This window comes from Anolis sagrei, chromosome 1 (genome assembly GCF_037176765.1).
Source record: "Anolis sagrei isolate rAnoSag1 chromosome 1, rAnoSag1.mat, whole genome shotgun sequence".
Taxonomy (NCBI): Eukaryota; Metazoa; Chordata; class Lepidosauria; order Squamata; family Dactyloidae; genus Anolis; species Anolis sagrei.
This window is the reverse complement of record NC_090021.1, coordinates 70,410,414-70,425,497: the sequence shown is the minus strand read 5'-3', so window position 1 is coordinate 70,425,497 and position 15,084 is coordinate 70,410,414. Positions and strand designations below refer to the sequence as shown.

General features: G+C 39.0%; 1 protein-coding gene across 1 annotated transcript in view; it reads right to left on the bottom strand.

The window, feature by feature from the left end:
* NOX3 (NADPH oxidase 3) overlaps positions 1-15,084 on the bottom strand; it is a 77,036-nt gene that overhangs the window by 30,740 nt on the left and 31,212 nt on the right. The window contains exons 2-4 of the mRNA XM_060755074.2: positions 6,303-6,398; positions 5,147-5,257; positions 3,707-3,791 (exon numbers count right to left, since the gene is read on the bottom strand). Of these exons, the coding sequence (XP_060611057.2) occupies positions 3,707-3,791; positions 5,147-5,257; positions 6,303-6,398 (292 nt within the window). The remainder of the gene's footprint in view (positions 1-3,706; positions 3,792-5,146; positions 5,258-6,302; positions 6,399-15,084) is intronic.

The window sequence follows — 15,084 nt, the reverse complement described above, 5'->3', positions numbered from 1 at the left end:
AGAACTAAATGTGGGGAAATGCTTTGGATCTCATTCAGATCTCATTCAAAACTTAAGCCATCATCTTCATGAGATAGAATCTGAAATATAGAAGACATTCTGATTCAGACACAGTGGATTCTCCTGGCTAGTTCCCATTGTTGTAAGGAAACCCAGAAACTTAGGGCCCTTCTATAGAGTCCTACATCCCAGAATATCAAGGCAGAAAATCACACATTATCTGAGTGTGGATTCAGAGAACCAAGTTCAAAGCAAATATTGTGGGATTTTCTGCCTTGATATTATGGAATATAGGACTGTGTGGAAGGGCCCATCCTCGTGTGTTAAAAGACCTCCCCTCTACACACTATAAACAAGGTTTTCTCAGATTGGGGAAGTTATGTGGAATTTTAAAAAACAGTATTTCAAAGGGACTGAAATTCAAAAATCTAGAATAGACCCAAGAGTTTTGAACCACATAAGAAGAAAGATTATTCAACCAATTTTAGATTGGCTTTACTTCTCAGTATGATAGAAGAACATTTTCCAATAAAAGTTAAGAAGGTGAGTGGAGCATTTTTCAGAGATGCTATGAAAAGCCTGGGTACGAATCCCAGTATGGCAGCTGGACATCAATTTTCATGACTAGTAATCAGTTCAATAGTCATAAATTTCAATTCCCCATCCCCTGATATGATATGTGAATTGCTGACATGCCCTAATATTACTCTGCGGCACACTCTTCTATATTTTCCCATCCATCTCATTGCTCTGTTCTTCTTTAAGGAGGGTGTAGTAAATGAGCAGCAATTACAGGTCATTATCTGTTCAGTAAGCAAAGAAAGGACCAAAGAGCTAAGTCTTGATGTATTAATCCTTGTTTGTTCTCACTGAAGCATATACAGCTGTTATTGAACTAGTGCTTGTACTTATTCAAGAGTAAAACTCACTCCTCAATCTCCCTGCATGCCTGGCTGGAATAACAGTTGCATTGGTGTCACTTTTCTTCTAATTAACCAGATTAGTATTCTCATTACAACTGATTGATCACCAATTGTTATATCATACCAAAGATGAGTATATGACTGAAAAAACAAGCAGTACTTATTACTATCTCATCTTTTGTATACAGCTCCGGATGTTTGAAATGACAGATTAGAACTGGAAAGTTTAGGATAAATTATGGGTAATGTTAGTTTAAATATGATGCACAATAGATAAAATAGGCTATGAAAAGCAAAAGGACTGGATAGGGTCTTAAATTATAGCTGCAGCATGTACTTGAACTCTTAGCTATAGTTACTGGTTGGGTAGCTAGCAGCACACCAGTGATCACTTGGGTTTGCATTCTCAGCTAGATAAAAATTCAGGGAGTCGACCATTACATTCTGCCCCATGCAATGCAGAATCTCAGTTAAGATATCATGCTTCCTTTTCCCAGTCAATATCAAAAGAGATATACAGTAGAGTCTCGCATATCCAACATAAACTGGCTGGCATAACGTTGGATAAGTGAAAATGTTGGATAATAAGGAGGAAAACGCCTATAAAACATCAAATTACATTATGATTATGATGCAGTTTCTCAAGTCGCTCCTGACATAAAAAGTTATGATTTTACAATTTAAGCACCAAAAAAATCATTGTTTTACAACAAACAGACAGAAAAAGCAGTTCAATACACAGTAACATTAAGTAGTAATTACTGCATTTATGAATTTAGCACCAAAACATCACAGTGTATTGAAACAGTAGTAGATCCGGGGAGGAGGCAGACTGTGTTGGATAATACAGAACATTGGATGAGCGAAGGTTGGATAAGTGAGACTCTACTGTATTGCAATAGTGGAGCTTTCTGAACAGGTTCCAAGAGCAGCCTTTCATAGAATATGTCACAGCACTATATCCTGGTAATCATTACCATATGAATTATTGTGATGGGATTCTCTTTCATCAAGTAAAAAGCATGGATGTTGGGCCATCTCCCAAACATCATCTCTACCACCAGTATCATGTGCACATTCAACAGGGCTGCTGGGTCAATGGGTGCCAAAGACCTCCAAACAATGGACCTGCCCAAGACGGGCAGTGCCCTTAATCTGAATCATATGATTTAAACCTACAGTCTTGCTGAATTATGCCCTTGCTTTGTTACAAATACATCAACTCAACTTTCCCTTCTCTCTTGCCAAACTAGACAGACACTTTTTCCATAATGAGTGTTGTTGGGGGGGGGGGGGTAAATATTAAGATCACAGGAGGTGGGGAGAGAAAATTTAAGCATTTATTTCCTGATTGTTCTGTGAAAATGTCCTGCTCTTCTACCAATAGGGAAGATATTTCACTTTGGTCCTTTTTTACTTTGAAGCTCTTTTCAAGTTTGGTTCATGAAAAAACATAGCTGAATGACTTGATTTCTATTCCTGGAATGCCTTTTTAATTAAAAGGTTTTAAAAAGTGTGCATTCTTATGATGAAACTACATTGATAAATTGCTGGGCATGATAGATGAGCATACCACGACACTGCGTGGTCTGCATTCCGTACCTTTTTAGAATTTTTAAAAGCCAAAACAAAGAGCAAAACTGGAGTTGATTGATCTTGGTGGGAATCATGCCATACTCAACAATAACCTGATACTCGTAGGTAGAAATTGTGAGCTGCTTGTTCTGTTATTTCTTTCTTTAAAATATCTTTATTAACAAACAAATTTCACATAATATAAAACAGCACATGAGGTAAGACTACACAAAATGATCAAATACAAAATACAATTAACCTATGCAAACACAGCTACTACAATCTACTTAAACCATACTAAAACACCCACAACTATTAACCAGAAAGTTGGAATTCATCTGTCATTTCAATATACCTTGTACATTAGATCTCCATTGCAGCAAGATTTGTGGTTTTTCCTGGAAAGGGTGAAGGGAACAATATGTTGCTACCAGTCCAAAGAGCAGCAAACATTCACATTTCTGCTTTGACTGCTGTAAAGGTGTATGTAGATGGCAATCCAGTCATAGAGATACTGCAAAGGTTACTTAGTGGAATTGGAACCCTCTTTCTCCAAAACTCCCATTTGCCCTGTTATCCATTAAAACTGGGCAACACAGCAGAAATGGTCCCAGGTACAGGAGAATGAGCTTTATGACATGATTGTGCTAAAGATCTCTCCTAAAATTGAAAAGTTGCTTAAATTGAACAAAGTCTTCCTCCTGGAGCCACCAACTCCTCCCTCCTCCATTTCATTTTTGTGCTGATTTGGGGCTAACTTTCAACAAACTGGTCGCAAACGCTTGGAACAGGAGGCAATGTCTTTCTCACTGTATAAAACAGACTACATCTTATGAGAGTTACAATCCAATAGCACCTGAAGGGTCACTCATTTCCCATCTCATTGTCAACCCTTAATATCTATGGATTCTGTATCCATGGATTCAACAATCCATGACTTCAAACCTTTTCAAAATAAATCAAGAAAGTAAACCTGGATTTGACTATTTTATATAATGGACACCATTTTAGCATGCTAGTGTATAGGATGGGACTCAAACATTCACAGATTTTGGTTTCCATGGGGGACTACCAAGATCCCACTGTATAGCAAGTGCATAATATGCACTTGGGATATGGGAACCCCAGGGGAAACAAAAAACTAAAAACATATGACCCATAGAGTGGAACTAGAGGACGGACACTGCAAGCATAAGGCTTAAACTTACTTGCATTTACAGCTACTCCATAGGCAATAGTCTTGTGAAATGTGATGTTTTTATCCAGCTGTCTCCTTAGCATGCCTCTGTAACACTTAATGAAAAGAGAAATCTATTTTCAAATCCTATCCAATGTCATTGTTTTCAGACCAAGTCCCGGTTATAATTTTAAAATTGTTGTTGCATATCTTCATGCCAACTTCAATCAATGGAGATCTTATCATAAAGTTTCCTTAGCAAAAAATGTTCAGATTAGCTTTACTACTGCCTTCTTCTCAATCCAAGGGCCCTTCCACACAGCCATATAACTCAGAATATCAAGGCAGAATAATCCACAATACTTGCTTTGAATGGTGTTATCTGAGTCCAAACTGCCATATATCCTAGTTCAAAGCAGAAAATGTGGGATTTTATTCAGCTGTGCGGAAGGGGCCTGAGAGAGCATGACTTGCTCAAGGACAGCCAGTGGGCTTCCAAGCCAAACAGAGATTCAAACTCTGGTTTCCCAAACTAGTTAGGCTATCAATCCCTATGTCATATGGCTCTCAAACTTAAAATATGACACATTATTAAAAGAATAAGCCCAGAGGTGGGTGATGGCTTCTGTGTCAGTGGAGTGCTAAATCCACTCTGGGTTTGCTACAAACTTTAAAGGAGCTTTCCGAGATGGTAAACCTATTCCAGGGATTGTATTCAGCACCTTGGATAATTCCTTTTCAGTTTAGACTAAAACATAGTGTGTGTTCACAACCCTCTAAAGCCCAAATTAGCATTACACCCAAACTGTAATATGTTATGAAGATTAGCTATGGTGTGGTGAGACAGATCAGCTTAATGAAAAGTTGTTTTCTTTTAAACCATCAGGTTTTGCGCAACTTTGTACATAAGGCTAAACTGTGGTTAGTTCAAAACGAAAGCAATTTCTTTTACTCTATTTGAAATTATGTCACAGGAGGAGAAGGATAACATGACTCCTGAAATAATTTTGAGGAGAAAAAATGTAAAAGTAAAAGGCTGCAGGGTCTGCGCAGAAGTGGATTAAAGGAAAATCACCTTTCCTTTTCTTCTAGTAGGGCCATCCCATGAATTGCATGAGCTGTCTCAATCTAAAGCCAACATTATAGTCAATGTTTTGACAAAATTATTATTATATCTGCAGCACTCAAGTGATTTTTGACTTTCTGACTATGACAGAAAGTACCACAGTTTCTTTGGTACTTCTAAACTGCAAAACAGGAATGGGATGGGGGGACATTTTCTATCAGAACCAAGAAAGCTATTTTTGAACTAGAATTATCAGATCCCTCAAATGGCATTGGCTGGTGGTCTTAAAAAGTAATACTTCCAAGCTCTAGTTGTTAATACAGTCCCAAATGAGATTATACTGATAAATTATGTCAAGAAGTATAGTAAAAGGATAATACCTACTGAACAGAGAAAAGTACTTACAAAACTTGTTCCCCTTATAAACGAAATAAGGTTTCTGCTGACTGGTAAGAGGATTAGCAGGCAGTTAAAGTTGAGACAAGTGGCCGAAGCTCTTGCCCAGGCAAGTGTGGTCTGTACACAGAATGACAAAGGCTTTAGCTATTTGAGAAGAATAAAAAGCAAAAGAAATATTCCCAGAACTTCAAAACTGTCAAATCTCGGTGTCCAAAATTAGCTCTTTTGTGTGAAATGATTTACAGGGGAGAGAACAGAGAATGAATACAGAAGAATTCTCAGAACATAGAAACATTAATTTTGTTGGACTAAGGTCCCAAAATGCTAGCTAGATGATTGTGAAAACTGTAGTCCAGCAAGTTACTTTTTCAAAGTCTAGGACTTTGTGTTTGAACAAAATAGCAAAAGATGACATTCCTAGTCAATGAAGGAGCACAGCTGTGTTCTCTTTAAGCAGCAAACTGTCTTAGGATTTACTTATGTCTTGATCTGAAGGCACCAGCAAATAGGTGAGGACATACCAAATCATGAGATTCTGGTGCAGCAGAGAGGCATGATGTTTTTGCAGTAAGGTTACGGCTAGGTGAGGTATATTTCATTTAAGACTCTTTGGGTAAGGCAAGTTCAATATACAATAGATACCATTTTTTTAAAAAAAAGAGCATTTTGGTTTATTTAAATTGTACTGTTTTAATGTTTTGGTTTCAATGTAAATTTTTATTTTATGTTTAATTTTGGCATCTAATTACTGCCTAATTTGTAAGGCTGGTCTGAGTCCCCTTCGGAGTTGAGAAGGGCGGGATATAAATGAAGCAAATAAATAAATAAATTATGATTACCAAAAATGTATGAATCAGTTCTTTGTTCAATCATAAAGATAAACAAATCACCTGGCAAATCTAGTTAAATCTAATTTGGCTAAACATAGTTGAAGAGTTATGTGGCATTTGAATGCTGCCTTGGGTTGCATATGGGAGAGGAACAGGATATACATTAAATGAATGCATGCATGAATAAATAAATAAGTAAATAGATAAGATTCAATTTAAAATATCAGAATGTAATGACAGCATGCAAATCAGTGAGATTTGAGTATACACAATAAGGATCTACCACAAATTTGAAATTTCACTGTGGAGGCATTTAATAAATGGCTACTTACACCTAGCATAACCCGTGTGTAGAGATAGGCATCTTCATCTTCATACCAGGTAAATGTGTCAATAAACAGGTATAAATTCATTCCCAGCCACATTACCTACAATAGTAATGGATTGCCAATGAGTGTCTCCTCCCTCAGTTTCGTTTAAAGATTAGTCAAATGTGTATTTCCTCCCTTAAAGATTAGAAATTCACAAACACCACCCTAAAATAGACTGCAGAAGAGATATAAGCTTTTTTAAAAAATCTTTCAATCATATTGTATTTAACAAGGAGAAGTCTCACAGACGCATGGAAGAAAGAGTTTATAATGTGCAATGGTTGTAGATTGAAATGTCACAACTGAAAGACTTAAGAATAACAAGAATTCCAATAAAATATCAAAAAATTAATCAGATTCAGTAGCCTGATTATGAAAGAGATACTTACAAATAACAGAACTGTCAAGCTTTTATTCAAAATCCAACACACCATCTTGATTGTCTCTGTTCTGTGCTAGTAACAGTTCACTCTTTCCTTGTAATACAAATTGAGTTCTCTGGATCACCCCCTTGCTGCATAATCAACTCTCTGGAGTAGCAGCCTAGGAATATTCTAATTAAGGACTTCCTACCAGATGTCAATCTCCAAGGAGCCATGGTTTATGCTATGAGAAACTAATAGGCAGTTGCTGCCCAAATTGTTTTGGAAGAAACGAAAGGTTTCTTTTAATCACTGACTCCCTCTTACCCCTCATAAACTCTGTCATTCACCAAAATTCAAACAACAGCTTAACAATAGAAGCCATATTCTTTTGTCTATTTTAGACCATAAAGCAAAGGTAATGCAGTGCTTAGCATATATGTACAGAATATGAATAGACAATATCGTCAATATATTTAAAAAGTGACAAGTACAGCTTTCATCAGCATGCCAGATGAAATCTGTATCTTGGATCTTTTTATACTGAAGTTTCCATCCAAGAAATATTTCTGCTTTTTATATGCAAAATCTAATGAAGTTAATGCCACTGAACTGGCATCAGCATTGGCAATGAGGCCAAAACTGTATCTATGCTACACAAATATAATAGTTTGATACTACTTTACCATTGCTGCTATTTTTGCTGCTGCCTTATGACCCAAGCAACTTATCTATTAGACCTATCCTTTAAGTTATTGTTGCACCAGTCCACACACCTGTGACAATAAACTGAATTTTGTTATTGCTTATTGATTTTGATGCCTGTTTTATACTGTTATAATGGGTTCTTCTACATTGGTGTTATGTATTTTAATTGTGTTATATTTTAACTGTTTTCATCGGGCTTGACCCAATGTAAGCCACCCTGAGTCCCTTCGGGAAGATGGAGGCAGAGTACAAAAATAAAGTTATTATTGTTAGTATTACTTTAAATGTCATGTTAAAGAATCCTAGGATTTATATTTTAGGCAAGAACTTAGAAATATCTATCACAGAGCTCTGGCTACAAGTATATTATCACAGGTGGGGCACTACTCTCTAAGGCTAATCTATCATTCTATGATTAATTAAGAGTGAGTACTTCCTCAGTCTTCCTCAGTATTCTGTAGTTCTCTATGATGTTCTCAGCAGCTTGAAATTTTGAGAGCAACTTCCAAAAGGACTGTGTACACACTTAGTTTGACTGTGTGAGGAAGCTCCTAAATGTCCAAGCTGAAAATGAGGGAATGAAGTAAGACTTGGTATGTGAGAGGGTAATCGACTTCATGGTGTCATTCCTAGCAAAAACCAGCCCCTAAGGCCCTGAAGCCATGTTGGAATGGCTTATCAAGGGCTCAAATAAAGACCTCAAATTCCATTATTTTCTTAGATTGGATTTAAAAGAGTAGAATAAAGCTCTCTGTCTGAGAGCCTCAGCAAGAAACAATCCCCAGGATTTCACAGGATGGGTAAAATGCTACCAAACTGATATAACTGTGCACACACCTTGTTTTTAGTTTTATCTGAACCAGGAGACTGGTGTTGCTGGAGATACCAACATGTCCTTTTGTTTTTATGTAGCCATTCCTGCACCCATACAAGTTTCTGGCTGCTGTGGTGCTTGTGGCTGACACCACGAATGAACATTTGCAAAGAGCTGACACCAGGAGTGGAAAAATGCTGGTGGGGAGGTGTATTTTCTGGAGATGAGAGATGGTGATGACTGTCTCACTGCTGACTTGTGCTTTAGACATAGCACTTCTTCTGATAGTTCCTCCTTGCCTTGATTGTGGCTTAGTCCAGCCCTTTATTAGGATGCAGATGAAAGCAAGAGTAAATTGAGACATTGCTTCTTATGCTTGAAACCTTCACCCATAATTTCACTATGTAGTCATCAACCTTATTTGCTTCAGGTGTGTACCCCAAACTCAGTTGTTCCAGGAGATCTTTGGTTCTATGCCCTGCTCCATTCTTCCCGAGCCTGATGTTTTGCAGGGGTTTTGGATTACTGACTCCATAAGTCCTGACTGGACAATATTAGCAGGCTGTAATGGGAGCTGCAGTCCAAAGTAACTGGAGGAGAGGAAAAAAGGCAATACTTGGCCTATAAGGCACAAGTGGTCCCCACAACACTCCCTCTCACCTTCTTTCTCTCCCTCCTTCCTCCCATCTCCTTCACAAAAATACCAGGCTCAACTGAATTTGGGTGGAAATAGGAGTTTTAAGTAAGTCAGAAATGCTCATTTAAAAATACTCTTACAGCTTTCACGTAAAGCACAAACAAAAATACTTGTTAAAAAGCTTTTCCAACTTACTATAAGATGATCTTTCTTGTTTGCCACTGAACTTCATGGTTTGTAGCCAAATTTCATTGGCACCATGGTGGGGCCCATGCCAGTATGAGGTTGGGCACAGGAGATCAGATCATAGATGCAAGAAAGTTGCCCATATCTGGGAGGCCAGCAATCTGTGAGATAGGGCTCATCTACACTGGGCAGTTTAGCCTAACCTCAATGTGCTCTAGAACAGCCCCTGGAACATTTGTACTGACACTCTGCGACCATTCTTGCATCTCACCTCTTCCATGTTGCTGCTGCTCCTATTTGCCGCATAGCTTTGTCCAAATGCCTTGCTGTTGTTGGTGCTTTTGTGTATTTCACAAAGGGGTCTTATTCCCTCCAGTAAGAAATGGTGGTGGGATAAAGTTGGTTTAAAGCAATTCCCTTGCAATACTCACTGGAAGATGTTGTGCATTGAAGGGACAGGCAATACATTTGTGGGTAGTACAGAGTTGTTGTTGTTGTTGTTGACAGTGTAGAGAAGCCCTAATTAAATGAATAATCAAATGTATTTCCTCAGTTCACCTGAGTAGATGTTTCTGTTCTCTTCCGCTAATGCTATTGTTTCTCTCTTAGGACCTCTTCACTTAGGGCAAAATAGCCCAGTTTTGCACAATGCATGGCAGGCCCTGCCCTCATTCTTCAAGAAATAGAGGTGAAGCGTCAAAAGGTGCTTCCTCCTCCAACACAGGGAGGAAAGTGTTTTTCAGGTACCTGCCCTTTTCCCCATATGATGTGGGAAAGGGCGGTGGGACAATGCACATTACTGCCCTTCCTCACATTTGGTGGAGACAGGGTGCCAACCTTCCCTGTCCTATCCCCACCATGTGATGGGAAAGGAGTGGTTGTGTGCAGGGCTCCACAAGGCGCCCCACACACCTTCCTTTTTGCCAATGACTGCCGGTGCAACGGCATGGCTCCCGTGGGCCATGTGAAGAGGTCCTCATATTTTACTTATCTTGGAGTTGGAACTTGTCAAAGATGTTATTTGCAAAGTGTCATGTAGATGGCATATGTATCATCATCATCCTCATGCAACACAGCAGAGAGTATAAAACTTTTTCATTCTGGTTGAAAGGATATGAACATGAAAAAGCAGCAAAGATGAATGGCCTGAGCATGACTAAGGTCAGATGCCAGTTCTTCCTCTTCTTTTTTCCTTTTTAAAGAAAGCCAGCATCTGAATTAGCCATACTTCAAAGGAAGGAAAAACGGTATGAGACATTCTGCTTTGAAGTACAGCTGATCTAGACACCAATTTTCTAAAATGAGCTTTTTTAAAAGAATGAGAGAGTGAGAGCAAGAGCAAGTGAGTGAGCAAAAGAGAGAGAGAGATCTGACTGGGATTTTTCCAAGCACAGCAGAGTCAGAAACTGATTTGGGTTCCTAAATTTGTCTGCTTATAGCTATACTTCAAAGAAAAAAAGCTCCATGTAGCAATCTGCTTTGAAGTATGTCTGATCCAGATGCTGGTTTTCTGAAAGAATCTAGTACTTGTCGATATTCTGACAGGGCTCCTCTAAATTATTCTTTGGCAAGTAATTGAGCATACTTTCTTAAATGAAATAAACGAATAGAAATTGCGACAGATGAGTGGTACATGCCTTGCCAATGCTATCCTTCGAGAAGCAAGTTACCTCTTACACAATTAGAGTACTTTGATTTGCCTTATCCAAAATGCTTGAAACCAGATTGTTTTTTGGATTTCAGGATTTTGGAATACCTGCAGTTACATATACATTATGGAGCCCTCGGTGGTGTAGTGGGTTAAACTGCTGAGCTGCTAAACTTGTTGACCGAAAAGTCAGTGGTACAAATTCAGGGAGTGGGGTGAGCTCCCGCTGTTAGCCCCAGCTTCTGCCAACCTAGAATTTTGAAAACATGCAAATGTGAGTAGATCAATAGGTAACAGCTCCAGCGGGAAGCTAATGGTGCTCCATGCAGTCATGCCGGCCACATGACCTTGGAGGTGTCTACAGACAACGCCGGCTCTTCCGCTTAGAAGTGGAGATGAGCACCAACCCCTAGAGTTGAACACAACTGGACTTAATGTCAGGGGAAACCTTTTCCTTTCCCTTACACTAACCATTTAATGCAATTTCAAACTGTCAAGGGAAAACCTTTACTTTTATCTACATATACAGTACATATTAAAGGAGGGTATACCATCTAGCATCTGTTGAGTTTTTCCCCAAGGAATTCTGATGGGGGAAAGAAAAGAGGGGAAAGTCACAAGGCCCTGTTAAAAAAAAAGACATCTGATATGGTTCTCAGACTGTCAGCACAGTTTTCCCAACATTTTAGCAAAGTAAGCAGAAAGGGATGAGTCTCTGGGCTGGATAGAGGCAGTAGCCTAATATTGGGATAGAGATTTGGGGATTCTGGATTGGAGGGCGGGGTTGAACCTGTACTTTAACTGGAATAGCTCCATGCAATGAAATCATAAATGTTCTGTTTAGGGAGAAAGGGGACATATACATTAAATAAAATAAATCTTGGGATGTGTACTTCTGTAAGAAATACTCAGAATTCTTTGCCAGACTCTAGTGCTGCAGTCTAGAGAGGGCATGGCAGAGGGCTACTGATGCCAGGATTCCATAGGATGGATAATAAAGCTATTATAATTTTGCAGTTTAGCTACATCTTTAAGCTATTTAAAGGAAACAGAAGGTACACGAGGAGTAAAGGAACAGCATGCACACAGGATTGTCCAAATAGAGGAAAATACCAGGTAAAACTGTAAGAGAAAATATTTATAAAATAGTTTAAGGGATGGAAGATTTTTTTTTAAAAAAAATTAATTAGCAGATGTTACTAAGGCAACCATTTTTCACATTTCAACTCTTGCTCCATTTTTTATTTTTAGAAATGTAATATATTTGGGGATGGGGGAGATTAGGCAGATAAATCTTACCTCTATAGCAGTGGGTGCCAGTGAATCTTCAGATGTTTGGACTTCAATTCCCTCTCACACTACAGAATTATCACATTTCACCACATAATCGTTTTGCTTCACCCCCTTTTTTATTGCAAAAAGGGTGTGTGACTTTATGTGGTGAAAAAATGTGCACAGTTATGGGGCCTTCCTTGGCTGTAAGCCGAGGGAAGCTCCATAGCTCAGAGGGGATAGGAGTGTGGGCATGTGAAGCCTCACCCCATGCACACCTGTCCCCTTAGCAGCTACGGGGCTTCCCTCAGGAACAGCAAAAAAAAAAAAATTATTTGGGGACCCCAAAAATGGGGGTGCAGCGTATATCTGGTAGTGATTATTATGTGATAAAATATGGTGTATTGCTGTTATTCCATGAAAATCTCAGTGATTCCATGCATAGACTACTGGGATTTGTAGTTGAAGGAGGGGCATTTAGATCTCTTAGGGTGCATCTACACTATAGAATGAACACAGTTTGTCACTACTTTGGTGTCATCTACACTAACCATTTGGAGCCCTCTGTGGTGCAGCAGGTTAAACCGCTGAGCTGCTGAACTTGCTGACCGAAAAGTCAGTGGTTCAGATTTAGGGAGTGGGGTGAGCTCCCACTGTTAGCCCCAGCTTCTGCCAACCTAGCAGTTTGAAAACATGCAAATGTGAGAAGTTCAGTAGGTACTGCTCCGGCGGGAAGGTAATGGCGCTCCATGCAGTCATGCCAGCCACAAGACCTAGGAGGCGTCTACGGACAATGCTGGCTCTTCGTCTTAGAAATTGAGCTGAGCACCACCACCCCCAGAGTGGGACATGACTATATTTGATGTCAAAGGGAAATATTTCCCTTTCCCTTACACTAACCATTTAATGCAATTTCAAACTAATATTGAAGAGAGTGGTTTTGTTGTGCAGATGATTACACTGGAAACTCTGGAACTAATTTGAGGCATGGTAGGTGATTACAAAAATCCACAGAGCACTGATGCACATTCACATGCTTTTGTGTGTCTTTATTGTGAAAATATAAAATGAGTAGCCAAACAGCATTTGACTATGGTCACAGAGGCAAAAAAGTACTAATTAAGTATGCATCAGTGCTACAGGGGCATTGGAAGTAAAAAATAAAAAGGGGGACTGGAGGTCATCCATTGTACTTCTCCAGGGGTCAGTTAGCATACTGCTAGGCAGCCATGCCCTTGGAGCATTTTTGGCAGCCCCCTGGTCCCTGCATTCTGAAGTCTACAAAGCACATCAGCAAGAGCAGGTGTTCACAATGTGCTCCACATTTTGTGGAACTGATTTCACCCAGGAATCTGGGATACACTGGGATTTGCTGAAGCGCATTAAAGGGTTGAAGTTGGACTTTCTTGCAATTTTCTTTAATATTCTGTATACCCTTAAACCTGCACTATGGCATGCATTTTGGGGTTGCCATGCTTTCAAGTCATTTCGAAGATGCATTACTGTGCCAGTGTAGACATATCCTCAGACTAAAGGGAAATGTATCATTCTTCTCCCTCTTCCTGCTTTTCCTTTATTGAGTTATTTAAGTGCAAGCTACTCTTGCACTTTGAGCTCAGTAAATAAGTCAAGGAAAGTGGGAAGAGATTTTAAAAATACCCAAGGATAAACTGGGAATGCTGCTGTCAAACAAGTTGAAGGTCCGAAGGGTGCATCTATGTTGCAGAATCAATGCAGTTTGGCACCACAATATGGCTTAGTGCTATGGAATCATTTGAGTCACAGTTTTACAAAGTATTTAGATTTCTCTGCTAAAGAGTGCTGGAATCTCAACAAAATATAAATCCCAGAATTCAATAGCTTCGAGTCATGGAAGTGTAAATAATGTCAAACCGCATTAATTCTGCAGTGCAAATGCACCCAAAAAGTTCCTCGTTTCATCATTTCCAGTAATTCCCAAAGTCTTTGTTTTGTTCACCTGGGATCCTAATTTCTCATATCTTCTTTTCTAATCCACCAGCTGATGTACATTTTTCTCAAATTATGCCTCACATGCAGAGTGTTAATAACCTGCTCAATTAATGTAAGTAAGATAAAGACAAAATAGGAAAGTGGGAAGAGGTGAAACAAATATGGGCCTTTTAAAAGATGCTGAAAAAGTAGGACCACAGAGGGTGACACCTTGCAAATCACGACAGGCATAATATGCAATATTACATCAGATCAATCTTCCTTACTTAAGAAAAAAAATTCTTGCACATAGAAGAGTAGCATGTAACCTTTTCTCTGATGTGCTCATTTTCTCTCTGTAGACTCCCTCAACACTATGCAAACAGGCCCATTTTTGATAACTGCAGATGAGCCAAAGTTCTAGTCATTTCAATTACACTAAATTAAAGTGTACCTCAGACAGAAGACCAGGTTATTTGAAAAAACGAGGAAAACTGGTGATTCTTTCCTTCCGCACACCTTGAGCTATAAGCTTTAGGCTAGCCTGAGGCTTTTAGTGCTTTAGAAAAATATATTTAAAGGCCTTAAACTGCAGTGTAATAGGCAGGCATAAAATGTTTCTCCTCTTGTTCAAAATGTTATTAGAAGCTTGCAAAGAGCCATTAAAGCACATAGGGAGTCTCAATATCCCCATGGGGACAACAGGGTGGGGAAAGTATTGCACTGATTGTACTATGTCATGAATAATCCACCCCCTCCCCAGAATCCACCAGCAGTGTCAAACATTATTAAACATTTATTTATTTATTTATTTATTTATTTATTTATTTTGGTGAGGCACTGGAAGAGTTCTTCAGCTGATAATTATGAATTCACTTTTTAAACTGTCCATCCTGATGCCAAAATTAGTTAGATGCTTAAGGAGCAGTTTGGACTCACTGCCTGGTATGCTCTGCTTCCCAGATGTACAAACCCCAACAGTTTCACGAGCATAAACATGTCACCATAAGATCTTAGATTCCCCGGGGCACACTGGGTCATATATATTGCTGTGCTGGCCAGTGCACCTCAATACATTTATGAGTGCCCCTCCCCCCCAATCTATTTTCAATAAATCATATCTATTGATCCAAACACAGGAGAAACCACAAAATTATGGTAAAACT